This window comes from Sporobolomyces koalae (assembly GCF_050403365.1).
Source record: "Sporobolomyces koalae JCM15063 DNA, S_koalae_JCM15063T_v1_ctg33, whole genome shotgun sequence".
Classification (NCBI taxonomy): Eukaryota; Fungi; Basidiomycota; class Microbotryomycetes; order Sporidiobolales; family Sporidiobolaceae; genus Sporobolomyces; species Sporobolomyces koalae.
Window position 1 is genome coordinate 21,091 of NW_027481738.1, and position 26,336 is coordinate 47,426.

The 26,336-nt window shown below is 55.7% G+C and overlaps 11 protein-coding genes across 11 annotated transcripts; 7 read left to right on the forward strand and 4 right to left on the reverse strand.

Annotated features, from left to right (window-relative positions):
* Positions 1-152: 152 nt before the first annotated feature.
* Positions 153-2,739, forward strand: JCM15063_001685 (uncharacterized protein; the record flags this gene model as incomplete). Its single annotated transcript, XM_076680155.1, has 2 exons — positions 153-1,236; positions 1,301-2,739. 2 exons carry the CDS (start codon positions 153-155, stop codon positions 2,737-2,739), a joined length of 2,523 nt encoding a protein of 840 aa, XP_076532666.1.
* A 989-nt stretch (positions 2,740-3,728) lies between these two features.
* On the reverse strand, positions 3,729-4,855 carry RPP0 (60S ribosomal protein uL10 RPP0; the record flags this gene model as incomplete). The annotated part of the gene is made up of 3 exons (XM_076680156.1): positions 3,729-3,751; positions 3,830-4,672; positions 4,789-4,855. The coding sequence occupies 3 exons, from the start codon at positions 4,853-4,855 to the stop codon at positions 3,729-3,731; spliced, it is 933 nt and encodes a 310-aa protein (XP_076532667.1).
* A 1,410-nt stretch (positions 4,856-6,265) lies between these two features.
* On the forward strand, positions 6,266-10,257 carry JCM15063_001687 (uncharacterized protein; the record flags this gene model as incomplete). Its single annotated transcript, XM_076680157.1, has 12 exons — positions 6,266-6,790; positions 6,865-6,909; positions 6,980-7,039; positions 7,118-7,368; positions 7,439-7,598; positions 7,664-7,862; positions 7,934-8,046; positions 8,110-8,401; positions 8,472-8,891; positions 8,950-9,860; positions 9,932-10,019; positions 10,085-10,257. 12 exons carry the CDS (start codon positions 6,266-6,268, stop codon positions 10,255-10,257), a joined length of 3,237 nt encoding a protein of 1,078 aa, XP_076532668.1.
* Positions 10,258-10,704: 447 nt separating this feature from the next.
* CLF1 (Clf1p) lies at positions 10,705-13,778 on the reverse strand (the record flags this gene model as incomplete). Its single annotated transcript, XM_076680158.1, has 12 exons — positions 10,705-10,901; positions 10,971-11,112; positions 11,184-11,645; positions 11,726-11,806; positions 11,899-12,072; positions 12,151-12,513; positions 12,582-12,727; positions 12,812-13,133; positions 13,219-13,294; positions 13,363-13,418; positions 13,489-13,644; positions 13,722-13,778. The coding sequence occupies 12 exons, from the start codon at positions 13,776-13,778 to the stop codon at positions 10,705-10,707; spliced, it is 2,232 nt and encodes a 743-aa protein (XP_076532669.1).
* A 690-nt stretch (positions 13,779-14,468) lies between these two features.
* On the forward strand, positions 14,469-16,764 carry JCM15063_001689 (uncharacterized protein; the record flags this gene model as incomplete). The annotated part of the gene is made up of 4 exons (XM_076680159.1): positions 14,469-14,602; positions 14,681-14,726; positions 14,787-15,501; positions 15,563-16,764. 4 exons carry the CDS (start codon positions 14,469-14,471, stop codon positions 16,762-16,764), a joined length of 2,097 nt encoding a protein of 698 aa, XP_076532670.1.
* A 114-nt stretch (positions 16,765-16,878) lies between these two features.
* Positions 16,879-18,210, reverse strand: JCM15063_001690 (rhomboid family intramembrane serine protease; the record flags this gene model as incomplete). The annotated part of the gene is made up of 5 exons (XM_076680160.1): positions 16,879-17,057; positions 17,124-17,216; positions 17,294-17,416; positions 17,501-17,639; positions 17,713-18,210. 5 exons carry the CDS (start codon positions 18,208-18,210, stop codon positions 16,879-16,881), a joined length of 1,032 nt encoding a protein of 343 aa, XP_076532671.1.
* Positions 18,211-18,328: 118 nt separating this feature from the next.
* ARC40 (Arc40p) lies at positions 18,329-19,870 on the forward strand (the record flags this gene model as incomplete). The annotated part of the gene is made up of 5 exons (XM_076680161.1): positions 18,329-18,395; positions 18,460-18,545; positions 18,629-19,032; positions 19,108-19,235; positions 19,296-19,870. 5 exons carry the CDS (start codon positions 18,329-18,331, stop codon positions 19,868-19,870), a joined length of 1,260 nt encoding a protein of 419 aa, XP_076532672.1.
* Positions 19,871-19,949: 79 nt separating this feature from the next.
* On the reverse strand, positions 19,950-20,337 carry DAD3 (Dad3p; the record flags this gene model as incomplete). Its single annotated transcript, XM_076680162.1, has 3 exons — positions 19,950-20,017; positions 20,082-20,184; positions 20,254-20,337. The coding sequence occupies 3 exons, from the start codon at positions 20,335-20,337 to the stop codon at positions 19,950-19,952; spliced, it is 255 nt and encodes an 84-aa protein (XP_076532673.1).
* A 264-nt stretch (positions 20,338-20,601) lies between these two features.
* On the forward strand, positions 20,602-22,547 carry JCM15063_001693 (uncharacterized protein; the record flags this gene model as incomplete). The annotated part of the gene is made up of 5 exons (XM_076680163.1): positions 20,602-20,853; positions 20,972-21,016; positions 21,133-21,272; positions 21,345-21,571; positions 21,643-22,547. 5 exons carry the CDS (start codon positions 20,602-20,604, stop codon positions 22,545-22,547), a joined length of 1,569 nt encoding a protein of 522 aa, XP_076532674.1.
* A 412-nt stretch (positions 22,548-22,959) lies between these two features.
* On the forward strand, positions 22,960-24,008 carry JCM15063_001694 (Tim17/Tim22/Tim23/Pmp24 family protein; the record flags this gene model as incomplete). Its single annotated transcript, XM_076680164.1, has 5 exons — positions 22,960-23,120; positions 23,236-23,437; positions 23,516-23,779; positions 23,871-23,922; positions 23,998-24,008. The coding sequence occupies 5 exons, from the start codon at positions 22,960-22,962 to the stop codon at positions 24,006-24,008; spliced, it is 690 nt and encodes a 229-aa protein (XP_076532675.1).
* A 280-nt stretch (positions 24,009-24,288) lies between these two features.
* RSM23 (mitochondrial 37S ribosomal protein mS29 RSM23) lies at positions 24,289-26,302 on the forward strand (the record flags this gene model as incomplete). Its single annotated transcript, XM_076680165.1, has 9 exons — positions 24,289-24,370; positions 24,490-24,545; positions 24,616-24,705; positions 24,767-24,868; positions 24,956-25,067; positions 25,145-25,237; positions 25,303-25,582; positions 25,673-25,817; positions 25,901-26,302. 9 exons carry the CDS (start codon positions 24,289-24,291, stop codon positions 26,300-26,302), a joined length of 1,362 nt encoding a protein of 453 aa, XP_076532676.1.
* Positions 26,303-26,336: the final 34 nt, after the last annotated feature.

Genomic DNA, 26,336 nt, shown 5'->3' on the forward strand with positions numbered 1-26,336 from the left:
ACACTCGACCCTTGCAGCTTTATGGCTATCTCCTTCGAGCTAGATCGACTTTGAAGTGAACTTGCGAGAGATGTGGTGCCTCCTTCGCCTAATGCGCACGCGCGCTTGCGCAATCACTCTCACTCCCGCCTGTCCCCCTTACCACGTCCGAGATGGACGACTCATGGAGTTGGGATGGCTCACTCATCAGCCTGCATTCCTCGATGGCCGCGTCGACCTCCGCAGCGTCGCCGAAGCGCGGAGAGAGCCACAACTCGACCTCGATCCCGCTCCCACCTCCTGCCGCCCTGCGCGTCGATGGCTCGTTTCGTCGAACTGCGTACGTGTACAAGACGCCGCCTGCGATCAATACGCGACCTCCTTCGCCAGTTGGCGGCGACTCGGCTCCACTCAGCGCGACGGCCGCCCCACTTAGTGCTGCCGGAGACGACCACCTCCACTCGCCGCTCGCGCCACCCCGGGGACTCTCGCACCCGCTGGCCTCGATCCTGCTCTCCGACTTGTCTCCACCGGTATCCCCGGCGACTTCGAACTCGTCGTTTCCCCGCTCGGGCTCGCCTCGCAGTCGCATCAACTCATCTTTGGCTTCGGCGAGCAGGCCGGGACGGGGACGCACTCGAGCGAGGCGAGGCAGTGCAAGTAGTACGACGAGCACGGACGGCAGCGCACACTTGGCCGACGAAGACAGCGGCGCGAGCAGTGCCGAAGACGGCCACGATCAGGCGCGGGCAGGCGCATCTGGACTCGTCATGCCCAGTCTCTCTTTTGACAATCGACCTGACCGGTCTGTCGGGCGATCCCCGTCGGAGGAGCACCTCGAGCCGCGCATCAACTTGCTGGTCCTGGGCAAAACCGCCGAAGATCGCTCGACGCTGGCTGCGCTTCTTGCAGATGACCAAGACCGTCGCATTCGTACCTCGAGCAGAGGCAGCGACATGTCGTACTCGTTCGTCTCTTCAGAGAGGCCGCAGCGCAGTAGATCTGCAAGCGAGGCGAGCGCCCGGCAGATGCACCCATCGCTCGAGCCCATCGGTTCATGCGGTCCTGCGGTCACTCTCTCGCACCCTTCCGTCGACCTAGTTGATCTGCAAGAGCTACAAGGCTCGCTGCGTTTGCATCTCGAGCAGCTCGAGGCTAAGCTCAGCAGGACCTACCCTGCAAGCGAGAGCCTTGCTGCGCTCGTTGCGCTCGCGGGCGTTGGCTATTTTGACGCATGCATGCTCTTGTTCTCCTCTCGTCAGTCTTTTTCTCCCTTCTGGCAGATTTAGAAACAGTCTGACCCGCTATTCTCGTGCTGCAGCCCCTCTCCCCTGCGAGATTGCTGTCGCGAGCGCGATATCGCCAATTCTACCCATCCTGCCGATCCTCATTCTTCCTCCTGCGCCAACGTCGAAGCCTCAGAAGACGTCTGCATTGTCCCACGCGGTGATCCAGCAACTCGATTCAGCCGGCGTCCGGTGGCTTTCGATCCTGTCCCTCGATCGACGCGAGTCCCGTTCGCCACCTCGCACCGGGTGCACAAAAGCTGCAGAAATCTGTGGTGGGCCCTTGACGATGCTCCCGCATGACCTTTTCGTCCAACACTCTCCCGTACATCCAGTCTCCCGAGACCCGAGTTCGGGACAAACGTCGTCATTCCCTTCTCCCTCATCGGGGCCCACTTCGCTCACTTCTTCGCAAGAGCTTCCACCGCTGTCTCCTACATTCACGAGCTTCACCGCTTCTGACCGATCATCCTCGCGAGCGAGTTCCATTCGGAGCCTCTCGCCGATTTCGACGGGACGCAACACCGCGAACCTCCATCGTCTCACCCTGCAGGATCTGTACCGCCTCCGACGGATCCTGCATTCGACCGACAGCCCGCTCAAGCTACGGAGAGCGAGGGCCGAGACCTTTCTCGAGTGGCGAGACGTCGAAATCGCCGCGAGAGGACTTGAGCCGAGGCGACTCGAAGATCTGCCACAGACGTGGGCCGAGCGACCGATTGCGTCTCAGGAAGTTCAAGTTTCCGAAAGGCGGGGACTCGATTTCTCGAAGCGCGTCGCGGAGAGACGAAAAGAGCTGGGAGTCGCGGCCGAAGCCAACGACGAGATCTCGCACCAGCTCGAAGACGATGATGATGATGGCGATGTCCTTGATATGGACGAGGCTGACAAATGGAGCAAGAATCGGAGATTCTCGATCCCTGGGCCGTACCTGCAAGATCCGACCACTCCCAAACCCTCGTGTCGACATCTTGCCAACACTTGCTCGGCCTCGATCGAAACTGTCGCGCCTGCCTTGAGCGATTCATCCTCAAGCTCGTCCGCCTCGAGCCGTTCACTCGCAAGATCTGCTCAAGCAGCCTCCTGCGCTGCACGTTCCCCGTCTCCCTCCTACTTTCCGTATTTCCCTCCGGCTCCACTCTCATCGTCGATTGGATCACTCTCGAGCTCGAGCGACGCGTCAAACTCGTCTCTCTTGATCCTGAGATCATCAGATCCTTTCCATTTTCCCTCACTCCTACACCTTGTCGGTTTGAACCTACGCCTCGCCCTCTTCAGGCCTCTCGAAGACGAGCGATGCCCGCATCCAACGGAGCCGAACGCGGATGATCTGCGTGCATCGTCAGGTCGCACGTGGTGGAGATCGTTTGCGATGTTCACCGTTGTGTTTGCCGCGGGTGTCGTTGCGGGCATCCAGGCCGTCGATCGTTTCGAGCGATCTGGAGGCAGTAAGCTGACTACCTATGTTAGCTGATCCCCTTTTGAAGCATTGACTTTTCTCCGATTCACTGTAGCGCGTGTAGTAGTACTGTTTTGTCTGTTGTCTCGTTTGTCTGTTGTCTCGCCTGCTTGTTGTCACGTATGTCGTTCTGTTATTGCCTGAAACATGGTCTGAAATTGATCAAGCTTCTTGAGAGCTTGCGAAACCCTCCGACTAGAAAGCTGGAGACGAGCGAACGGCGTTTCAAGCCTTTGGGCGGTCATATTGGGCAGTGCACGTTGATCTGACATGAAGCACCTATAGCTCAGCGGCAGAGCGGTCGACTGCAGTCTCTCAGCGCATCGTCAGGTCCCTGGTTCAAACCCGGGTGGGTGCTCATCTTTTGCTGCGGAACTCGACGCGCAAACAGGCGTTCTTTTTCGTTCCTTTCACGGCAAAACTTGGACGCCGACGATCATTGACAGAAATCTACCTACCTGCCGACTGGAACTGGACCACCAACAGGGGCTATGGGTCATTTTGTAGACAAGACACCATCATGGTACATGTACGTTGTTTTGGTGGCGGTGCTCTTAGCTTCTCTCGTAACTCAGTTGGCAGAGTGTTACTCTTATGCGGCTATTTCTCTTTATCGAGAAAGGTCAAGTACTGGTCCCGGGTTCGAACCCCGGCGAGAGAATCTACCCATTTTGCCCAATTTTTCGACCATGCAGCTCAAGATTTTTCTTTTTGTCTGTCATGTGTTGTGTGTGTGCTTGCTTGCTTGTGGGTCTCGAAGAGAGAATGTGATCGGGGACCCAGGCGAACCCTTGCGATCACTACAAGGCGGGAAAAGGTGAAGGAACGAAAAGGAGTTTTGTTCCATTTCGTTAAAAGCTGACAAGACAACAAACGAAGACAAGAAAGAAAAAAGAAACAGATGATGGAAGGCAGCAGAAAAACTCAATTAAAAGCTCCAATGCTCCACACCTCTTTTTTTTAGTTCAATCTCCTCTCCCTTTGCCGACTACGGAGCGAACCGTTTAGTCGAAGAGACCGAAGCCCACTGCAGAAGAGGAACCGGGAACAGTCAGTTAATGGAGTTTTGAAAGCAATGCAGTGTAAGAGAGAAGGGGGAACGCACTGTCGTCGTCAGACTCCTCCTCGTCCTTGGCAGCCTCCTCCTTCTTCTCCTCGGCGGCGGGGGCAGCCTCGGCAGCGGGGGCGGCAGCGGCGAACGCCTCGGGGTTGGCGAGGTAAGCCTTGGCCTTCTCGGCACCCTCGAAGGTGATCTCGGTGGCAAGAGCGATCGCGAGGAGGTTCTTGTACGAGTTGACGAGCGAGTGGGTGACCGAAGCGAGGGTAGGGTAGTTGATCGCGAGCGAGATCGAGGCGATGGTCTTGACACCCGACATGAACTTCTCGAGGAGCTCGTCCTCCGAGACGTTGAGGACCGACTCGCTGAAGAGCTGTCCCTCGGAGAAGATCTGGATGATCTTCATTCCGTACGTGAACGGAGAGATGTTGAGCATGTTGAGGAGGGTCGCTTGCGAGGCGTCGACCTTTTGTCCGGCGGGGACAAGGTGGATGTCCGAGACGATCTCAATGGTACCACGGGCAATCTTGGTGGGGATGTTAAGGGCCTGGAAGAACGAGGTCTTTCCGGGCTCCATACCAGTGTTGCCGGCAGGGACGTAGACATCGTTGGGGGCGACGGCTCCAGCCTTGGCAGGGGCAGCGACCTTGTTCTCGAGGAGAAGATCACGGACCTCCTTGAGGTCACCCGAGGTGAAGACGAATCCGACGTTGCCACGAACGTGGGGGAGGAAACGCTCGAAGTCGGGGTTGTCGGCGAGGATGAGACGGACAGCGCGACGGACGAGGGTGTTCTTTCCCATGAGGATTTGTCCCTTGCCACGGAGGGCTTGACGGATCTGGTGCATCTGGTTGGATCCGACATTGTCGACGTTGACGATGAAGATCGAGGCTGGAGAGGAGCGCAACAGGACGTAAGCAACAGAGTTATCGTTCAGCGTGCTCCTGGCCGACGTTGCTTGCGGTGACGCTGTCCAGGACGGCGCACGAGGAAGTGAGTGAACGCACAGTAGGTCTCGATCAAGTCCTTGAGCTTGGCGAAGTACGCGAGCTTGTCATCACGGGAGCGAACCATCTTGAAGGTAGTCGGAGGGGATTGAAGGTTGAGGAGGTGGAGTGCAAGTCTGCCCTTGAGTCTGGCCGGCGCTCAAAGAATTTAAAGACTTGCTGATGTTCGGTAGCGTCATGTAGGGCAAAGTAGAGCGGGTGAAGGGTCGCGACGAGGAGGACGATGTCGAAGGATATCGAAGGGACGCAGAGGACAGGCGGAGACGAGGCGGGTCAGCAACTGAGCCAGCATGCAGAGAGTGGCAGGCCTTGGGGAGCGGCCTGCGCTGCATCTGCGCGACTGACCTGGAACGCGGGTTGAGGAGACAGGCAGAGCAGGACGCCGATTTTTTCGCTCCCGGCCCACCTCGCGCCAACAACTTTTTTCTGCCTCGGACTTCGCGGAGTTTTCCTCTATTGCGCGTTCCTCTACCGGATCATATACAATCGGAGACAGCCTTTCACAAATCGGTCTCTCTGAGCCGTCATTGCAGTCAACCTTGTACCTGTGACAAAGCTCGATCTACCTCTTAAGCATGAAACGCCTCCCATGGGCAGCTACTATGTAGAGCAACGAGCAGCTGCTGCACACGTACATTGCAGGACTGAACAGCTCAAGCGTTCGCAGATCGCAGTACGGTCAGCGATATGCCTCGAGAGTCGACAGGCAGGAATCGCAGTTTGATCGTGGGATCGCCATGCGCCAGCACCCCGCCCGTGAGCGCGGGCAATATCCGTCTGCATCGCCTCGATACGGAGCAATGTTGATCCTTGGTCGCTCATGTCCTGTACTGACGACTCGGTCATGTTACATCATTCGCTCGCTGTACCGACACAAATAGCTCGATGGGGCGGGACGAGCTTTTTCAAGCGGATGCTCGTCCGGCTGCGAGCAGTTCCAACACGTCGTGACAAGACTGCAGCAACGAAGCCATGCACGAGAATTTCAAAAGCAAAAAAAAGGTGCAGAGAAAAGGTGATTCAAGAAGTCGGTTGCGGCGTGCCTGTTTCAGTTTTGCGCACGCGAAACTCGCGCATTCGGAATTTCGTTGAGAGTCCATCCTCGGCCTTGACGAAACACGCCCGCCGGTCTTTTCTAACGACTCCAGCACCATCCGACTGAACCGACGCTCAGGACAGCGTCTGCTCCGGTACAGCCGATCGCGGAACTGCAGAACGAGCAGGTGCCTTCGCTTGTATTGTTTCGGACACCCCGTCCTCCAGCGTCTCGATCCATAGACGACAGGCCGTACCAGCTGCACCAGTAAACACCACCGACCGGCAGCTGACATCGATCGAGCATCCTTCGACTCACCCAAACGCGTTCAGAGCCCGGGAACCTAGCTTCGCGCCGTTCCGCCCGCCCGCAGTTCCGCTTGCAATTGTCGTCTCTCGATTTAGCAACGCACTCCTGTCGCGCCTCTCTACCCTCGCCACCATGTCGAAAGAGGGTCAAACCGTGCCCGCGCCCGAGCACAAAGAGGAGGCTTCGCTTCCAGCGCCTGCGGTCGCGTTCGTCCCGCCCGGCACGTCGAGCAAGCTGAAAGTGCGCTGGGCGAAACTGAAGCGGAGGATTGGGAATGGTTCGGCCCCCAGCGAGAGCCTCGGCGACCCCACGAATACGACCGGGTCCGACTCGGGCTCGAGCTTTGGAAGGAATCGGCCTGCGAGCCAGAAGTGGAGGGACGGCGACGAGAAGAACGAGGAAGCGGACGAGGTGGACGAGGTTGTTGTTGAGCAGTCCGAAGAGTACGACTGCTGGAAGAAGACCACCATTCCGTCCAACTCGGCGAGTCACAGGGCGGCAGGCACGGGCACGAGCCCTGGAACGGGACTGGTTGGCACGATGGCGAGCGACGACGACTCGTTCCGCCAGACGGCGTACGAAGCGAATGGGCCGTTGCAGGCCGCCTGGGGGTTCGCACGGTATCGAATTTATCCCCAGGTGTCACGGTTTTTCAACGTGAGTCGTCTTGATTACAATCTTTGCGTCGTACGCCTTTCTCGACTAGAGACTGACAAGGGTATACTCACTAGCCTTCATACCATGATGCTGCCGTCGAAGAGGCGTTCCAGAAAGAGGTAAGTGTTTGGCGGCATGGCATTGTCACCATCTCCACCGTACTGTTGCTAACGCTCAAACTCCTTCAAGTCTTGGTACACGAGCAAGAGTCGCCACATCTTTGGCAGTCTGTACTTCATCCTCAACTGGGTATGCACTGGTAGTCATCGACGGGCGGGACGATCGGTTTGCGATCTCATACTGACGAGTTGCAACGCTTCCACACAGGTTCTCACCCTTGCGCTCTTGCCGAGACCGTTCAGCCATTGGAACGAGGCTCAGTTGTACGCCGTCACGCCAGCGCTCGTCGTGCCCTTGATCTTCTTTGCCGCTTTCGACGTCCCGCGCAGAAAACCCTGGATCTGGCAAATATTCGTGTTCTCCGGCATCTGGATCACCGGCCTCGGTTTCGTCATCGACTTGTATAGCTGCGGGTTCTATACTGCTCAACCGCACTGTGGCAATAAGGATTACATGTCGTAAGTCTCGCTCTTTTTCCTACGCGGGCGCGTTTGTTGATCGTCCGGTTCCCTCGTGTGCGCACTCCAGGACGATGTACTACGCTATATCTGGACCAACGATCGGTCTCTTCGCGATGAACATGAAGAGGATCCTCGTGGTGCTCTACTCGGCATCATGGCTCATTACGGTCAGCATCACCCTCCTGCCCCTTCGACACGCCTGGTCGCGTAACGTGGTCATCGTGGTCGTGAGTATCCCGAACTCTTGCTTTCTTTGATAAGGTCAATACTGAATCGCTTTGTCTCTTACTAGCTTTTCCACGGCTTCATCACCTTCATTCACTACATGGCAGAGTGCTCAGAACGACGACTGTTCACTATGCGCGCCGAGCTCAAAGTGCAGTACCGAGCGAAGCAGAGGGCGCAGATCAACGAGAGGAAAACGATGGACGCCAAGCGCCGATTCTCCTCATATATCTTCCATGAAGTCCGGGTGCCGCTCAATACAGCGCGTAGGTCAAACCCATTCTATGTTGGCCCGGCACATTATTGACCGCTAACTACGTGTTCGTGCGATTCACAGTGCTCGCGGTGCAGAACCTCAAGGGACTCAAGGTGTTTGACGCTCAATCGGAGCATGCTATCGAGTACTCGGCACTCGAGGGCTCCCTACAGATGATGTCGCAAGTTCTTAATGTGAGACCGATCCCGTTCTCATCTTCCATTCTCACGATGCTGAACCTCGGTCTATCTGACCAGGACGTGCTCGATTTTTCGCGGATGGAAAGAGGTGGATTCTCGTCCGTGTCTCGACCGTTCTCGCTGCATAACCTCATGCGTTCAATCTTCGTGCCGTTGCGACTGGACGTGTCCAATCGCGGGCTCGAGCTGGAGACTTCGCTTGACACGCGCGTGGACGAGCTTGCACTGAAAGCAGCCTATCCTGGCGAAGGGGGCATTCTCGGAATCGTCAAAGAAGGCGATGGCATGGTCATGGGTGACGAGATGCGATTACGACAGATTATCGGCAACCTCATCTCGAACGCTTGCAGTGAGTTACTTGGATTTTCCACACTCAGTCTCCACCAAGCCTGACACCTTCTTGCCGATACTTTTTCCAGAGTTCACTCCTGCGGGAGGCAAGTTAACTATCACGACTCAGCTCATCTACCCGGTCGAGCCTGCCGTTGCAACTGCGGACCTCTCTAATGGCGTCGAACTCGCTGGAACCGACTTTGAGACCTCTGATGCGTCATCGGAGACGTACGCCCCTCGGCTCTCTGCTGGTCGACTGCAGCAACACGAATCGCAGATCTCGCCTCCTTCGCGAGAGATGGTCGTCGTGCGGTTCGAGATCAAAGATACCGGTATCGGCATCCGACCATCCGAGATCGCGGAACACAAACTGTTCTCGCCCTATGTGCAGACCGATGTGGGTCGAATGCAGGGAGGCAAAGGTACAGGCTTGGGCCTCAGTTTGGTCCGTCAGATCGTTATGCTCAGTGGTGGTCGGCTTGGAGTCCAGTCAAAGGTTGGCCATGGTGAGCGTTCCTTTCAAGATAACATTGCATAGCCTCGAGGCTGACACCTGATCAAAAGGTTCGACCTTCTGGGTTGAGATGCCGTTCGCGATCGGCCCGCAAACAAAGGCGGGGACCGATCCTGTGTTCCCTTCCAGTCACAAGATGAGCAAAACCCCAGGCAGTCCTTCGATGATGACCAAAGACAAGGATATTTCGCCCTTGAGCGATTCTTCAGCATCGGACTACCGCTTTGTTGCAAGCTTGCGGGATCCTCGAGCCCTGAGCATCGACGAATCTCCAGACCGCACTCGTGCACCCTCACTCGGCACCTTGGCTTCGACCTTACCGCCTTCGCCTGCCCGACAATCTTTCTCCGTTCCACCTGAATCGAAGCCAGATAGCCAGTACGAACCGACAATACGCGCGCAAACCACTCCACAGGCAGACCCCGACGTACATCCCGCCTTCACCTCTCTTGCTGCTGACCAGCCCTTTGACCTCACCCCGCCGCATCGCCCCGAGCCCCATTCCCACATTTCGACACAGTCGGCTCCAGCAGAAGTCACGCTGCCTGGCACGCCGACAGCTTCAGCCTCTTCGCCGATCGTTACACCCGTTCCAACGAACAATGTAAATGCAGCCAAGACCAGAGCGGTTGCCCCAAAACTTGAGTTTGCCGATGGTCCGCTTCGAGTCCTCGTCGTTGACGACGACAATCTCACTCGTCGACTGATGGGCCGCATGATGAGCCGTCTCGGCTGCATCGTCGAGAGCGCCGAGAACGGCAAAATCGCTCTCGATCTCATGCTCGCCCCGAAACCTGGTGCCGAGGGAGAAATCACCGAGTTGCCTCACGACGAGATTGACGCTGCCGAGCGGGGCGAGCGACTACCGATCAAGAAGAAGACTACGTTCGGCTTTGGTGTCGATCCTAGGTCAGGCGTCGACGCCCACAAGAACTTTGACATTGTCTTCCTCGACAACCAGGTACGCTCCGACTCCCTGTATTCCCTCAGCTTAGAAATGGTCGACTGATCTCGTGTGGCTCTCGCGCGCAGATGCCGGTCATGTCGGGAGTTCAGCTAGTCACGAAGCTGAGAGCCCTTGGCCGTGACGATCTTGTGGTCGGAGTTACCGCCAACGCTCGTGAGCTGTCTTTGCCATCGTATTCTTCCTTGCGACTCGATACTGACGCGCTCTGCTGCCACCAGTACTCTCCGACCAAGAGCAGTACCTCGAACAGGGAGCCTCGTTCGTCTTGACCAAGCCGGTATCGGAAGATAACCTCAAGAAGTATCTCTTTGTCGCGGATCGCCGTCGTAGCGAAGCGTTGCATCCTGAGCTCAAACGGCAGCGCGAAGCCGAAGTTCTCGGTACCCATTAAGCGTTACAGAACCCTTTTCTGACCGCCCACCCAGACCATTTCTCCCACTGTACATGGCCCTCTCTACGCAACCCTACTGCATCCGCTTACCTTGTTGATAGTCACGCTTCCTCTTCCCTACCTTGCTGGCAGTGTACACTATGCCTGCACCTTCTTTTCTCTTGGCACAAAAACCGTCCAATATTTTTTCCTGTCGTTCGTTTCGTTTCGTTTTCGTTTTCGTTTTCGTTTTCGTTTTCGTTTTCGTTTCGTCTACATAGTTTACGGGTTGATTTCTACTGCGTTTGTCGGGATATTGTCGGAATTAAGGTTTTGATTTCACATGTGTCCACCTCGAGTTCCCACTAAGCGAGATCAAGTCTCGCTCTATGCCTCTCGATAGTTGAAAGCAGAGTTTTCATTTGGACCAGCGGGTAAGACGTTTTACAATTGACACAGAGGACTAGATTACTCGTCACCGCTATCGTCCTCTTCCTCCTCCTCATCCTCGTCGTCTTCGTCGTTTTTTGCCTCGACGGCTGGGATCGCCGGTGCAGATGCAGCGAGCGCGGCTTGCTTCTTTTTCCATTCGGCGGCGAGTTGCAGGAATTTGAGCGAGGCAGGGTTCGAAGCTTGTTCGTCGTCGGCAAAAATCATGTCGTAGTCTACATGCAGGAACCAGAGGTAAGCAGAAGGAACAAGTGCAAAAAAGGGATCGAGAGGAGAGAACATACACTCTTCCATCGTAGACGAATCGTCGTCGACCTTGCGCATCTTCTTGACCACTCGAGGGAACATGGCTTCGACCTTTTGTACGTGTTCGGCATCTCCATGCGCGACCTCCATCTCTTTCCAAGCGTTGAGGAGCACGACCCGCTGCGCAAAATATTCTCATGTCAGGATCCATTCTCAAGCTTGACAATCTCTGGAAAACTTCAGAAGCTTACCTCGTCTTTAAGCGCCTTCTTCTTGAGGTCGGCGTACCCACGATCGAATACCTTGCGAGCTCGTTCGAGACCATCTTGTTTCGCTTGTTCGACCGCCGCTTCGTCAACTTCTTTCGGTTCCTTCGTTGCCTCCTCGTCTCCCTCCTCCTCGTCTTCTTCGTCGTCTTCTCCACTGAGCGCGCGAGCTTCGGCGAGACCCGCGTTCGCTTCGAATTGCGCGAACGAGACCCACACTTTGACGTGACTCGTCCTTTGCAACAAGCGTTCGTACAACTCGCGCGTACGGTCGTACTCTTCCTCCTCGTACTCGAAATCGATCCAAGATTTCCAGATCAACTCGGGCATGTCCATCGACGGTTGATTGACCGCCATTTCGTAGATCGCTCGAACTCGGTCCGTATCCTGGAGGATCGATTCGAGTTCGGTGAACTTGATCCAGGCAGTCGCGTTCGAAGGATCAAACTGTTTTCCAACATGGAGAACGGCACTATCAACAAATGGCGCAACATCGGCCATGTGAAGGGGACCAGGTTTGGACTTACCTCGATCCATTTTTGGTACAGTGTTCGACAACGGTCAAACTCTCGCAGCTTGAGCTCGATATCGATATACTCCTTGAACAGCTGCAAATAAGTCAAGAAGAACCAGGCGATGTTAGCCTTTGCGAGAGAGACAGACAACATCCAAGGCCTTCCTCGAAAAAAAAAGAACTCGCCTTCTCCTTGGGCGCCATGCCGATACCAGTTCCGAGGATTTTGCGCGCCGCATCGAGCTCTTGTTGTCGGATTTCAAACTCGGCAAACTGAATCCAAACTTTTGCAAACGTGAATTGCTTGTGTGGGATCAATTTGATGCAAGCTCGGTAGATTTCGCGAGCTCGTTGCAAATCCTGTCGGGCGGCTTTCCAGTCAGCTTCATCGTGACCTTGCTCGGAATGGGTGTATCGGGATGAGGGAAAGGGACTGACTTTGGTTTCGAGCTCTTCAAAGAGCGCGTAGTTGAGCCACAAAAAGATGTACCGTCTCCAATGCCGTTTCTCGTCTCGCGAAGGTGGCACCTGCGCGACCGCTCGTTCGTACACCTCTCGTACCCGTTTGACCGCGTCCTCGCTCGTCTCGTCTCCCCGACACGCGTCCTCCTCAAGTCGCGCATAGTCGAACCAGACGTCGTAGTTGCGAGACTCGTGCGAGAGTTCTTCCTCGTACTGCAGGCGACGTTTGCCCAGGATCGTCACTTCGATGCCTGTTCGAGTACCGTGCTGCTTCTCAAAGTTCGAGTATGCCGCGTAAAGTTGGGTTGAGCGCGATCTTGGTAGTCGATCGAGAGCGAACTGGTGACAACCGAACGAAAGAAATTCAGCGAAGTAGAAACGAGGCAATGTTGATTCACGAATTTTACCTTGTAGATTACTCGCGCTCGGTCATACTCCTTCAGTCGAACTTCCATCTTGGCGAAACTCGAGTACAGCGACTGCGACTTGTCGATGCCTTCCTCGTCTTGACCGAAAAACTCGAAACCCATCTGGTAGATCTCTCTCGAACGATCTGTATGGGGAGCGCCAAGATGAGCCCAAACACAAAGCATGGCGGAGGAAACTCGAGATCGAGACGAAAGAGTGGATCACGCACCCAACATGCCGCGTTCTTCCTCGAATTTGGCCCACTTGATGAAAGATTTCGGTTCGGGGTGACAGTTGACCATGCGTTCGTAGATCTGACTCGCGCGGTCGAGCTCGTTGTACCGCACTTCGAGTTTGATGTACGCGCTCCACGCCTTCTCGTCCGGTTCCCACGCCATCCAACGTTCAAAGACTTGCCGCGCTCCGGCAACGTTGCCGAGTAACTCTTCGAGGAAGACGTACTTGTACCAAATCTGATCGATGCGCGGCAAGAGGGTCACGGCGCGGTCGAACAGGTTGCGCGCGTGGGAAATATTGCGCGCTTTCAACTCCTGTAGGAATTCGAAGCACCGTCGATTGAAAATCCAAAAGTCAGTGTCACGACGCTGGGAGTTCGGGGATAGCAGTGGCACGAACCATCTCGGTATAACTGAGCCAGACCTTGAGACTGCTTGGCTCGACATCGAGCGCTCGTTCGAACACGGAGCGAGAACTGACAGCGAACGAGGAGCGGTCAGTCACGGCTCGACTCTCGCATTCGTCGAGTGGTGGGGGACGTACCGAGGGAACTCGTTCTGGCTAGCTTCCCAATTAGCGTACTTGACCCATGCCGAGATCTGCGGTCGTCAACGGGATCAGCGTGATTTCTCTCTCTCTCTGAACGAGATCCCACTTTGGGATACACACATTCTGGCGAGTGCGCCTGATGACCTCTTCAAACTCTTGACGCTTCCTGCCGCGGTACTCGTGCAACTCTTCCAAGTCCTCGACTCGTTGTTTCGGTTTGGGCGCAGTCGTCTCCTGGAAATCGGCAGCTTCACGCAGCAGTTGCTCCGCGGTGATCTAGAGCAGATGGATGTGCGTCAGCAATTGGGCCGAGTCTCGGTAGTGCGCGAGGGAAGAGGATGTGGGCAGCGAACCTGGATCGCCGCGGGCGCCCGGTTCTTGACGCGTCCGGAACCTTCGCGTCCTGACATCGTAGATTCGGACTGTTCCTGCACCGAACGAGTCGGGTGTGCAGCAACGAGGTGAGAAATGGAAGTCGAGGTGGAGGACTTGATTATCGACGTCGCCCCTCTCTGCTTCCCGACCGCTCGCTCCATCGATCTCGTATCCTCGCTGCAATTGCATGCACGACCACCTCGACTGGGCCACGCACGCGAGAAGCGCAATCATGCTGAAACGCGCATGCCCGAGACACCATGTATCGTCCACTTCGAACAACCTCGGCTCCTCATGCTCCGTTACTAGCTAGTCATTTGCGACAAGCGCGCCGAGCTGACAATACTGGCATCATGCGTCGATCACTCCGCCTGAGTACTCGCGCCGTCGCACCGCACATCGAACTAACCGAGACGCTTGCACTTCTCGCCTGGCCCACTGCACACGCTCCGTGAATCGGACATCTCGCTCGAGTACGCGGAATGCCCTCAGCGGTCCCGAGTCGTCTTTATCTGAGCGAGAAACCCCCCACATCCTTGGCTACGAGCCGTACCGCCGGAAGATCATTTGAGGCTAATGGAGTGGAATGACACGCTTTGCTTTGCACTCTTGACAGCCACGCATAAGCGATGAAAATAGGTGTATAGCGAGATGTTGTCGTGCCGCGACCGAAATCGTCGACTTGAGAGCTTGGAGAACGGTTTCCATATTGATGCGTCAATGCGATGAGTCTACCACAGCCGTACCGGCCACGACGACCGACTTTGGCACAACAAGCGCAAGATGAAGAACAACGACTCGTCAAGCGCAAGCGTCAAGTCGAGAAGAAGCAGCGCGAGCGACAGCAACTCGCCAAAAGGTTCATCCTTGCGCTTGCTCCGAGAACGACCCGATTGAACGCGATCTCCTGATCACTTATCCGTTTTTGACAATGTAGGTCTTCCAAGATGGCGTACAGCGAGTTGAATGGAGTCGGCTACCAGGTACGTCGAGATCTCGCGCGACGCTCCTCGTCGCGACTAACACCGCGTCAACCTCGCTAGGACTTTACTCTTGGACCCTCGACGAGTACCAAATCTCGTACGCAACTCGATCGCGGCGCGTATGCCGAGTATCGTGCCGGACTTGTCCCGCAGGAGCGCCCGCAGCTCGACCGCGTCCCTTCCCTCGTCGAATGCTGCCTCGACCTGATTGCCGAAACCCATGGCGAAACAAACCAGTTCGTTGCGATCGACCGAGCACACCATTTGAACCATGTCAAACCGCTGTTCGACCGTGTCAAGCGAACACGGGACGATCCAGATGCGCTTCTTCCGTTTAGGTTCTGGTTCGAGTTTGCGCTCGCGTTCGGACTCGACTTGCCCGATCGGTACAAGACGTATCGAGGACTCGTCGTGTCTTCCGACACTTCAGAACTCGAAGCGATCGCAGAAACGAACGCCGAAGCAAGTCGTTTGTGGGATCATCAACCTACGGAACCAGTTCCAACCTTCTTTCTCGCGACGCTCGATCTCTCCAACGATCGCTCGTTCGCCGACTCGGACATGTACAAGCTACGCAACCCCTTGTCGTCATTCCTTGCAGTACTCAAACTTGACGGCACGAGGGTTACGGACGGCGGGATCGCATGGATCGCGAGAGCTGCCGACGACTCGCAATCATATCGCCATCTCGAATACCTGTCTCTGAAAGGATTGACCGACGTGACCAACGAAGGGGTCGTCAAACTGTCGAGACTACCCAATCTGAGAATGCTTGGTAAGGCTCCCTAATCCGTCCGGATCCTTTACTCGACCTGAAACGGTCCTCTTGTCCCCAGATGTACGAAAGACTGGATGTGACGGCAGCATTCTCGAACGACTGAGAAAGTGTACGCACAGTTCGCCTGCATTCTCACCTCCTCGAGCTCGGAACGACTTGCCGAACCCGATCCTCGAATTGCAATTGTTTGGAGGATCGTACTCGTCATCTCGCGTCCTTACCTGCCTCCGATACCTCGCCGACGTGCAGCACGCCTCGATTCAGACCGTCCGAGAGGTGACTCGATGTCGTCCAGTCAAACCCCTCTCCGTACACCTGTCCGCCATGACTCGACGTCCCATCGCTCGCGTATCGAAACAAGAATCCAAGTCTGCAGAGGAATTGTACCGAGAACAATTGACATTGTCAGGGTTCTCCGGATCAGCCCTCGCGACTCACAGTTCGACATTCGGGACGTTGACGAGTACGAAATCTCTTGCGCGCAAACTCGTCGACGATGACGGCAGGGCAGTCAACGAACATCGAGCTGCGTTCAGGACTGGAATTGACGACGCTGTTGCGAACGGGGATTACATTGGACCGGGAAGAACGGGAGGCAGGACGAGCTTGTACGAACTCGGATTGCGCAAACTTTCGAAAGAAGAAGACACTCGAAAAGAGCGGGACCCGTTCTCGGATACTGAAGACGAACAGGAACTGGAGGAAGCACTCAGGAAAGCAGAGGCGGACGAATTGAGAGAGTGGGAAGAGAAGAGGGCTGGTGCGATGACGTTTTATGCGGGAAGGAGACCCGTCGCGAAACCGGAACGCGTGATTGTCGCGGCGGAACAGTCCATGTTTACTCTCCTGCGGCACCTCCCGTACGTGCCACCGTATGCTCGACAGACGGCTCGAGCAGAACCGAACCATATGCTCTCGAACGACGGCAACGGAACAAAACACCAAGAATCACGTTCTCGTGACCGAATCAAGACGGACGGAATGGTACTCCAGAAGAAGAAACGCAGAATCGATCTATCTGCTGGTTCCTCTCCGAGCTCGGCCCGACCTACCCTGATCCGAGCTTCCTCTGCTTCTTCCTCGGTCGCTTCCTCCTCCTCACCATGTGCGACTCCTCCTTGTGCTCAACCTGGACAACCTCGTTCGAACCCGTTCGCAAAGACTTCGAGTTCCTTTGGAGCTCGCACGAGCAGCAAGAACGTGGTTCGCAGTACCTCGACACTTGCAAAACGAAGCAGTCTCTCGGCATTCAAACGATGAAAAAGATCTCGATAACCATGATTTGCTGTTGTTGTAGTCAAACACTTGCATGAGATCCTTGCATATTTTCCTTACATCATATTTTGCAAACAAAGGAACCGAAGTAGACGATTTCTATCGAACCGGTTTGTGCGGAAGCATTCGAACTCGAAGTTTCTCGAACAACTCGTGTCCAAAGATCCAGTACCACACTCCAAACATGGCACCGCTGAGATGCGCCACGTGGTCAAACATTTTCCATCCTCGGATCAATCCCGCGAGATCGACGAGGATCAACGCGCTCGTTGCGGCCCCTACAGATCATTCCAATCCGAGTTCAACAAACGTGCTAGACGGGAGAGTAGCTTGGGAAGACGTACCGATTGGAATGGGCACGAATGGCAAAAAGATGAGCGCGACACTCGAATCGGGATAAGACAACGCCGTGATCGTCAAGCAAGAGTATACCGCTCCTGCAAGCTCAACCAAAAAAAGATTGGTGTCAGAAGTGCGAGCGATCCTAGCATTCGAAAGGAGAATAGCTTCGCACCCGAAGCTCCGAGTGATGGCAAGATCGAAGCTCGAACGGTTTCGGCAGAGCCAGTCCGCAACAGTCGACCCGCGATTATTCGAGAGAACCATACATGCGAGGCGAATGAAGATGCGAGACCAGCTGTGCGTAGTTTCAAGTCAGTTCTCGGGGTTTTCGTCAGCTTTGCTTCGGATCGAGAGACTACGACTGCGGGAGGGAACCTACCGGCAACAAAGAAGGCGACAAACTCGTAGCGAGAGGTACTCCGCGGTAACAGCTCCATCTGTGAGTAGCCAAAGTAGGAGAAACATGCCGTGCTGAATCCGAAGAGCCCAATCGAATTGAACGCAAAATGCGCAAGAGTCTGCAACGAGGTGGAGCGAGTCAACCGCTTTGATACACGCATTGGAACAGGGTTTTCGACGAGCCGAGCGTACCTGATGCGAGAACACCGAGGTGAGCTGGGTAAAAGACCGGCCCGACAGGGGATCGTGCATGAGCCATTTGTTGAATTTCGTGGATGCGGGCAACTTCCAGGCGAGAAACACGGCGGCGAACGTGGCGATCAATCCAGCCGAGGTGCGCTTGTCCTCTCCGAGTTCGAGCCACTTTTCACTGAGGATCACGACGAGCCGATTGCCTCGGAAGCGGCTGACGACGCTCTCGGCTCGAGCATGCAGCTCGTTGAACCGCGACCGCGCAAGGTCGGCTTGCAATCCCGTTCCAGGACTTCTTCCCCAGGTCGACCAGAACCCTCGGCTACGGTCGGCCGTGTCTTTGTTGGTGAGCCATGCCGCTCCGCCGACTGCGAGTGCGGATGTTCCGAGGACGAACGCAAATTGCGGGCCGATACGCCGATGTATGATAGGGCGCACGAGCGGCGTGGTAGTATGTGTCTTGAGGGCGTCAAAGTGACGGCAAGAGGGTCGGAACATTGAAGCAGAGGAGATGATCAGCGCATCTGATCTTTCGCGGGACTTTCGCTTGATTGTCCTCTTTCTCCACCTACTACTCGCGCGAAGTCGACTGTCCCCCTGTCCTTCCCTCGAGACCATGGCCGAAATCCACCAAATCGCACATGCGCCTGTGACCGCTCACGCGTTCAACGCCGACCGCAGTCGTGAGTCCCCACTTGCTCTCTCGACGAGATCAACCCCGCTCACCGCTCGTCATCGCGCTTGCAGAGGTTGCCATCTCGCCCAACACGAATGAAGTACACATCTTTGGCTCGACCGGATCGGGCTGGCAATTGTTGCACACCCTGACCGAGGTGAGCATCCCGTCGTCATCATCGTCACGTTGTCCCCGTTCAGGTTCTGACGCAGTCGGAGGGGATTGCTCGGCTCCTCGTAGCACGACAAACTCGTCACCTCGATCGACTGGGCACCCACCACGAACCGCATCGTCACGTGCTCGCACGATCGCAACGCGTACGTGTGGAACTTGACGTCGGACCCGGCCACGGGCCAGCAAGTTTGGCAACCGACCCTCGTCCTCCTGCGCCTCACGCGCTCGGCAACGTTCGTACGCTGGTCTCCGAACGAGGAAAAATTCGCCGTCGCTTCGGGCGCGCGCACGATCTCGGTCTGTCAGTTTGACGAGGAGAGCAACTGGTGGGTCGCCAAGCACATCAAGAAGCCCTTGCGCACGACCGTCCTCAGCCTCGACTGGCACCCAAACTCGGTCCTCCTCGCGGCAGGAGGAGCCGACGGCATCGCACGCGTCTTCTCGGCCTTCATCAAGGGGGTCGACTCGAAGTGAGCGTCTCTCTGCTCCATTTGCGTTCCTTCGCAACCTAGTTCTGACTTTGGCCGGTGCCGAGTGCAAAACAGACCCGAGCCTTCCGTCTGGGGCGAGCGGCTTCCATTCAACACTGTCTGCGGCGAATTCAGCAGCCCCGCGGGAGGATGGGTGCACGGAGTTGCATTCTCTCCTAGCGGAGATGCGCTCGCATTCGTCGGTTCGTTATCCGCAGACGCTCGACGTTCACCAGACGGCAGTTGCTGATGTCGCAATACAGGTCACGATTCGACGCTCACGGTGGTGTACCCGGCCGGACCCGAACAACCTCCGCAAGCATCGTACACGATCAACTTGCCCTCGTTACCATGCCTCAGTCTCGCGTTCACGACCGAGCACTCGTTGATCGCCGCCGGACACGATTGCCAGCCGCTCACGTTCGAAGGTTCGCTCGAACAAGGCTGGAGCGCGACGGGATCGCTCGACCAGCGCACGGGATCCGGCTCGACCCGCGGTGCGGGTGCGGGTGCCGCAACCGGAGGAGTCGGACGACTCAACCGCAGCGAGGCGTTCAACATGTTCCGCGCGGCCGACTCGCACGGCGTCTCGTCATCGTCGTCTGCCTCTGGCGCGGCGAGCGGGTTGGGAGCTGGACAAAAATTGACTTCGAGCGGTACGGAATTGTTGACGGTGCACCAGAACACGATCACATCGGTACGACCTTACGCCGGAGGCGAGCACGGCCAGGACGTATCGCATGTCAGCACGACTGGAGTCGACGGCAAACTCGTCGTCTGGCCCGTCTCTGCTGGTGCAGGGGGTGTCACGAAGCAACTCGGAAGTCTCAACATGTAGAAAGCAAGTCAAAGTCTCGTAGTATTTCTTTTGGAACAACAACAATTTCATGTACATTCGGATCCCCCCTTGGCGTCCGTCATACTCGGTGTTGGTCCTCGAATGCCTGTTGATCTTCGCGTTGTCGCAAGATGGACCATACCGACGCTGTGCATGCACGCGAAGGAAAATCAGTGCGATGGTCTTGGACCGCGACGAGTTGGAGACGTACCTTTGAACAGGGTAAACACGAGGCCTAGTTTGCGTTCGAGCGGTCGCAATTCGGACAGGAGGTGAGGCTGTACGGCCGCGAGTCGCTGCACGACCGTTGACATCTATCACGGACCAAGAACGCGTTGAGTGAAACCAAAGAGGGTTTCCGAGCAGGGGGAGCAGAAACTGACCTCGTCGAGGTTGCGCGCTACAAGCGAGTACTCGTCGAGCACTTGTCGCTCGAGTTGCGCGATCAGATTTTGAGCGGTAGCCATAGAAATGCGTCCGAGGCGAGACGCGAGACGCGATTAAGCAGGAAACTCAGAGGCGCGGGAGCCGGCGCCCCGAGATCTTGCCATCGACGCTCTCTCGCCCTCGCGTGTGCCCCAGCCCGACTGTGCTTCGAGTCTGAGCCCGGCTCTCTGTGCCTCGACCGGACTCGGCTCTCCCTCAAGCCCCTTCGCCCGCCGTCGACACACTCGGAGGTCGGTCGATCCGAGACATTCGCTTTCCCTGCCAACTAGCGGGGCTGCCTCACGATGGGCGACGAGATGGACTTCCTCGACCACCTGTGTCTACCGGCGTACTCGACACTCGACAACTCGTATCATCAGAACCCGTGCGAGATCGCGCACTTGCTGTTCGAGGTGTGCGATTCGCCCGAGATCACGCGCGACGACTACGACCTGTACCCGCTCGATCCGGACAAGGGCCAACACCGTTACCCACCTCCAAACCAATGGCAAGCGACCGAATGCATCTGCAGCATGGCCGGCTACAATCTCGTTCAGGTGAGCTCCCCCTCCCTTTCACTCGGAATTTCCAATCTCGGCCACTCGACCGTCATAGCGAGTTACTTCTCCCTTGGTTGAGTACCCTTGACTCACACCGCCTCTCTGTGTGTGACAGGCTTGCGCTCTGTGTCAACAACCGACGCGCGAGAATGCGACCACGGTACGCGGAATTCCCTATGACGCTTTTCGCCCGAAAGCGGCCCGTCCTTTTCTTTTCTTTCTTTAATTCGCCGGACTGATCACATCGCTCGCGCTCGATCCCCCTTTCGATGGTAGTGGACCGACTGGGTCTCGAATTGCACGATGAGCAATATCAACGGAGGCAAGACCTTCCCATACAATATTCCCGACTCGACCACTCTCCCAAACTGGGCCTACTCGGACAACGCTCACGGTGCATTCGACATTGGCGATGCGTTGAGTTTTTTCTCTCCTGTCGCTCGCACGTAGATAACGGACAATGCCACTGACGCCTCGGAAACTGGCAGCTTTCGTCGCATCAACAGCAACTCGTCATTCTGGCCGTTCAACCCGTCAAGCTATTCGATCGCAACGGCCAGCTCGACGCGAGCTTCATCGGCATCATCGACTGACATCCCATTTGGCAAGAACAATCAAGGAGCAGAGCCTACGGGCGTGTCTTCACGCACTGGAGACGGAGACGGAGACGCAGATGACAACAGCCACGTCCCGACGAGGGTGATTCTCTGCATCGGTCCGTTCTATCTCCAATACATCTCGCTCTCGCCGCCCGTCCTGATCACAGCTCGCTCCCCGAGGAAACAGTGATCCCAGTTGTTGTGGTTGGAGCGCTGCTCGCGGCTGCGCTTGCGTACACTCGTCGCAAGAAGCGTAATGCTCGCGCGCGAGGTCTCCGGCTCGGATCCGACAGCGATTTGCCGGCGCCTCCGTTCGGCGTGGATGGCTCCGTCGACCCGTTCGCCGATGCCGCTCACATTCCGGTCATGACTCAAACTCACAAAGACCCCGGAGTCGCATCCCTGTTCATGCCTTCCGAGACGGTCTTTTCGCGACCATCACGCTCGCGGTCTCGTATGAGTTTCACGACAAACTCGATTTCGACTGCCGCCGAGTCGTACCGACCTTCGAGTCGACAAACCCGCCTCGATCCGGAACCGTACGGACAAGGATCATTGTTCGCGCCTTCGACTGCTGATTACGACCGACGATCGTCTGTCGCGTACACATACGACGAGGACGAGGACGAAGACGAATCGATCTCTCCGTTCTCGGACATTTACCGGCCGCCACCGACGCGAGTCGCTTCGAGGAACAACATTCACGCTCGACTCGACCCATCCGGACGAACCGCGACACGGTACTCGTACGCGACGAGCGGTGCCGGATCCGAGACGGATTCGATCACGAGCAGCAGGCTCGATCCCGATGCCGAGAGCCTCATCACCCTCAGTTCGAGAGTTTCGAGGCTTTCGAGGTTGTCGAGATGTGCACCGAGCAGTAGTGGTGCGACGTACGGCGGCGTTCGCGATTCGGACGAGGAGCTCGATTCGGACGAGGATCTAGAAGAGGAGGAAGGGTACGAGACGGAGCAAGGACGAGGAAGAGACAGTTGTACCGACACGGAAACCGAACCAGAAGAGATCGATCTCGAAGCTGATTCCATCTCGCTCACGAGTTTCTCGACCACCACGAGTAATCACGAACCATAGAGGGATCTGTATGTACGTTTTGTGTTTGTTTTTTTCTCAGTGCCGCGCACTTGTATCGTTTTTGCCTTTGCTTCCTGTTTTCACTCTATGCGCCCTCGAGTCCATGTCAAACTTTGCATGTTTCGGCGGCTCGAACGGTTTCTTTATTTTCCTCACATTTTTCCTTCTGTGTCCCAAATCTGTTGCTTTTTCTTCTTCCTTTTTTTTCGTTTGCTCACCCATGTTGTCTCATAGCCTATGTGATATGGAAATACAACACACACGCTGCCCTGCTTCTTCTACATTTTTTTGAAAAGAATTGCACCGGGTCAAAGTTGCCGATTGCACCGGAGACTTTGCGTCCGCTTCCACCTACACTCACTCTCGCCTTACCTCTAGTGCACGTCCGCCCCTGCTTGTTTGGACAACAACGATGGCTTCGAACCTACAGAGGACGTTGGACCACGTCGTCAAGAACCCGGCGTATCATGACATGCTCGCGATCGTGAAAGGTGCACGGAACGGGTTGGTGTACGGTGCGAGGGTACGAGGACCTCATGCGTTGATCATGAGTCTCATCTTTCAATCTGGATCGTAAGCTATCCACCTCACGCGCGTAGAGGCGGGAACCGTTCTCTGACAAGTCTCGTCTCTCCCCACTATGACCATCGAACCCGATTCAAACCTCTCTCTCTCGTGAATTCTCTAGATTGCGTCAACGTCTTCGATACGTGTACCGAGCGACGAAACAACACTCGCTCAACCTCGCCAAGTTTGTCGCGATCTACAAGACTTGCCTGTTGGTACAGAAACAACTCGCCGGAGGCAAACAACGTAGCCTCGATACGTTCTTCGCCGGACTCGTAGGAGGGTGGACGGTATTTGGAGACCGTAACGCAGTCAATGAACAGGTAAGGCTTTTTCCTTGTTGAGGCAAGTCGTTCCAGAAAAAGCTCATTCTCTCGTGCTTTCTCTCTCTCTCTGTCCAGATCGTGCTATATGTTGTCTCGAGAGTCATCACCTCGTTCCTTCCCCGAGCAGGACCGCCCAACCTACCGGCTGCTCCGGTGGGTGCTCGACCTCTCGTCAGTTCGGATGGGTTCCCGTTGCCGCCAGGAGCGCCGTACCCGAAATCTCGACCTCCAAACGCACAAGTGTTCAAAGTGTATGCTGCAGTCGCATGGGGAGTCGTCATGTGGTTGTTCAAAGAACGGAGAGAGACGTTGCACGGTGGCATGGTGCACAGTATGCAGGTCAGTCCCGAATTTGAACTTTGCTCATTTCCACATTGCACTTTCAAGGAGCTGATTTAATGGATCATCCCGGATCTCGGGAATTGTACAGTACCTGTACAACGATTCTGAAGTGTGGAACAGTTTCAAGACTCTGCTTTGGCGTGAGTATTTGCGTTCACAAAGTTGCTGCTTTATTCTGAAGGGGTTTCTGACGCTTGTCTTGTTGGTATCGCTAGACAATCGTTGAAGTCGGATCGGTTCCAAATCCAAGGCTCGAGCGCCTGGTCGTCTTTTCTGTTTTGTCCTTTCCGTTCCAGTCTCTATCTCTCTCTGCCTATTTCAGTTGCACGCGTCTCGTCTATACCTTGTTGCAACAATCTGTACGCTTCCAATCGATCGAGAGGTCTGGGAATGGATGGTCCAACATTAGAGATGACCCTCGAGCCGGAGAAATCGTGCACGCGAGCGCGACAATCGCAAGTCGAAAGTCGCTCTAAGGTGATCAGCATTCCCGACGCGCTATCACGATGTCTGCCCGCGCCTCGACGAGCGCGCTCAAAGTGCGGTCGTTCTCTTCAACGACTGCGAGTCAACTACCTCCCAAGCAGCGTGAGTGGAAACCCCTTCGACGCCGAGTCTTTTCATTGATCGGGGAATCGATCTGTCTCCGGACCCAGCCGAGTACTCACTCTAGCTGGACTTGTTTCCTTTCCTTTGGAGCTCTACAGTCAGCAGCAAAGCGGCGTTGTACGCTCGCAACAAGAAGCAAGCAACTGAAGGAGATGCAAGTCACCATCTCCCTCTACCTTCCCGCACTCGCTCGTACTGATGGTCTGTCCTTCAAACTACTCCAGGATGCTGCCAGTGGATCAGGAGCGAGCAGTCATTTGTCGGAAGTGACGGTCGCACCTCCTGACTTGCGATCACTCCAAGTCATGCACCCGGTACTCTCTACTCCCTATTCCACTCACGACAGAAAGGACTGACCTTGTCTTGGACTTGTAGGAGAGTCTCACTCGAACCTCGATCGGTCAGGTGAAAGCGTTCCCAGATCCCGCTCTCGACGCGTTCAAGACCCTCTCGATCCCGGCTTCGGTTCAGAAAGAGGTGAGAACGAAACGCCTCTCTTGTCTAGAAGTCCCCCTTCTCACACACGCTGATTTCTTCTCTTATCGGCGCGGCGAACGGTAACAGTTTGCATTCACCTCGAGACCAGCATCAGTGGTACGTCAAGCTACTCTCGACGTCAAACACTTGATCGATCAGAGCAAGTCAAAATCGAGCACTAGCTCGAGACACATCATCAGTCAGTCAATACACATGCGTTCCGCCTTTTTTTGTGGCTCGATTCCCTGACCAGGAACCTTTACGTGCCAAAAACAGACGGAGAGGCGGGTACGGGCAAGAGTACGTTGATGCTCCAAGCAGTGTCGTACGCACAGTCGTCAGGATTTGTCATCATCTACCTCCCTTCTGGTCAGCCCCCCTCGAGATTTCTTCGACTTCTGCAGCGGAGTTTTGACAAGTTTTCGATTTGCCAGCAACTCCTCTTGTCAACTCTTCGACCCCTCACATCTACTCGGAACCCCGCGCGCTGTTTGATCAACCGGTGTTGTCGGCACAGCTCTTGACGAAACTTGCGACCGTGAACAAGCAAGCGTTCAAAGAGATCAAGACGACCAAAGCGTACCAGTTTGGAACCGCGCCCAAGTTCCCGGCGGGCAAATCGCTCGAAGAGCTGTCGAAACAGGCGAACGGGGATGACAAGATTGTCACGAGCGTGTTTGAAGCCTTGATCGAGGAACTCTCGACCCAGAAAACGTGAGTTTCTTGTTTTTTCGGGCTTGTCTCCGGTTTCGGAATCTTGTTTCAGATGTTGACACACGCGCGTTTTCATTGGATTCCCCAAAGACGACCTGTATTGTTGGCGATCGATGATTGTCAATCGTTGTTCACGACGAGTTCGTACGTCGATCCTTCGTACAACCAGATTGAATCGTTCTCGCTCGTCGTGCCTCGACTCTTGCTCGAGTTTGTTTCGGGTCAAAGGAGCTTTGTGAGTCCTTACGATACCTTCTCGAATACGCGGCTGGGGGGAAGCTGACAAAAGCTCGTTCCCCCCTTCTCGTGAATGATCAGGAATCGGGTTCCGTTCTGCTCGCACCTTGTTCTCTCTCTCCCGTACAATCTCCCGCCCTGACCGACTTTCTCGCTTCGTCGTCTCCCTCGACGACTTTGACTCCGACTCGACCAACAGCTCACGCTGGACTCTCGAGCGCTTACGATCGATCCCCTGCAACGACATCTCACTACTCGACGTACCTCTCGACCCTCTCGTCCGTTTCATCGACCTACCAACTCTCGCGTCGTATGACTCGACAAGAATCTGTAGGAGTCGTCGAACTGTTGAGACAAGCTCGAGGAGTTCGAGTTCGAGAAGGTCAAGGGTTGGGAGATCAACAGTTCTTGGAACGATTCGTTTCGAGTTCAGGCAACTGGAGACAGTTTGTCAACAGTCTTCGAAAATCTGTAGTTGCTTGAAACATTCCCACCTCTGTCCCAAAGTTTGCGAGGG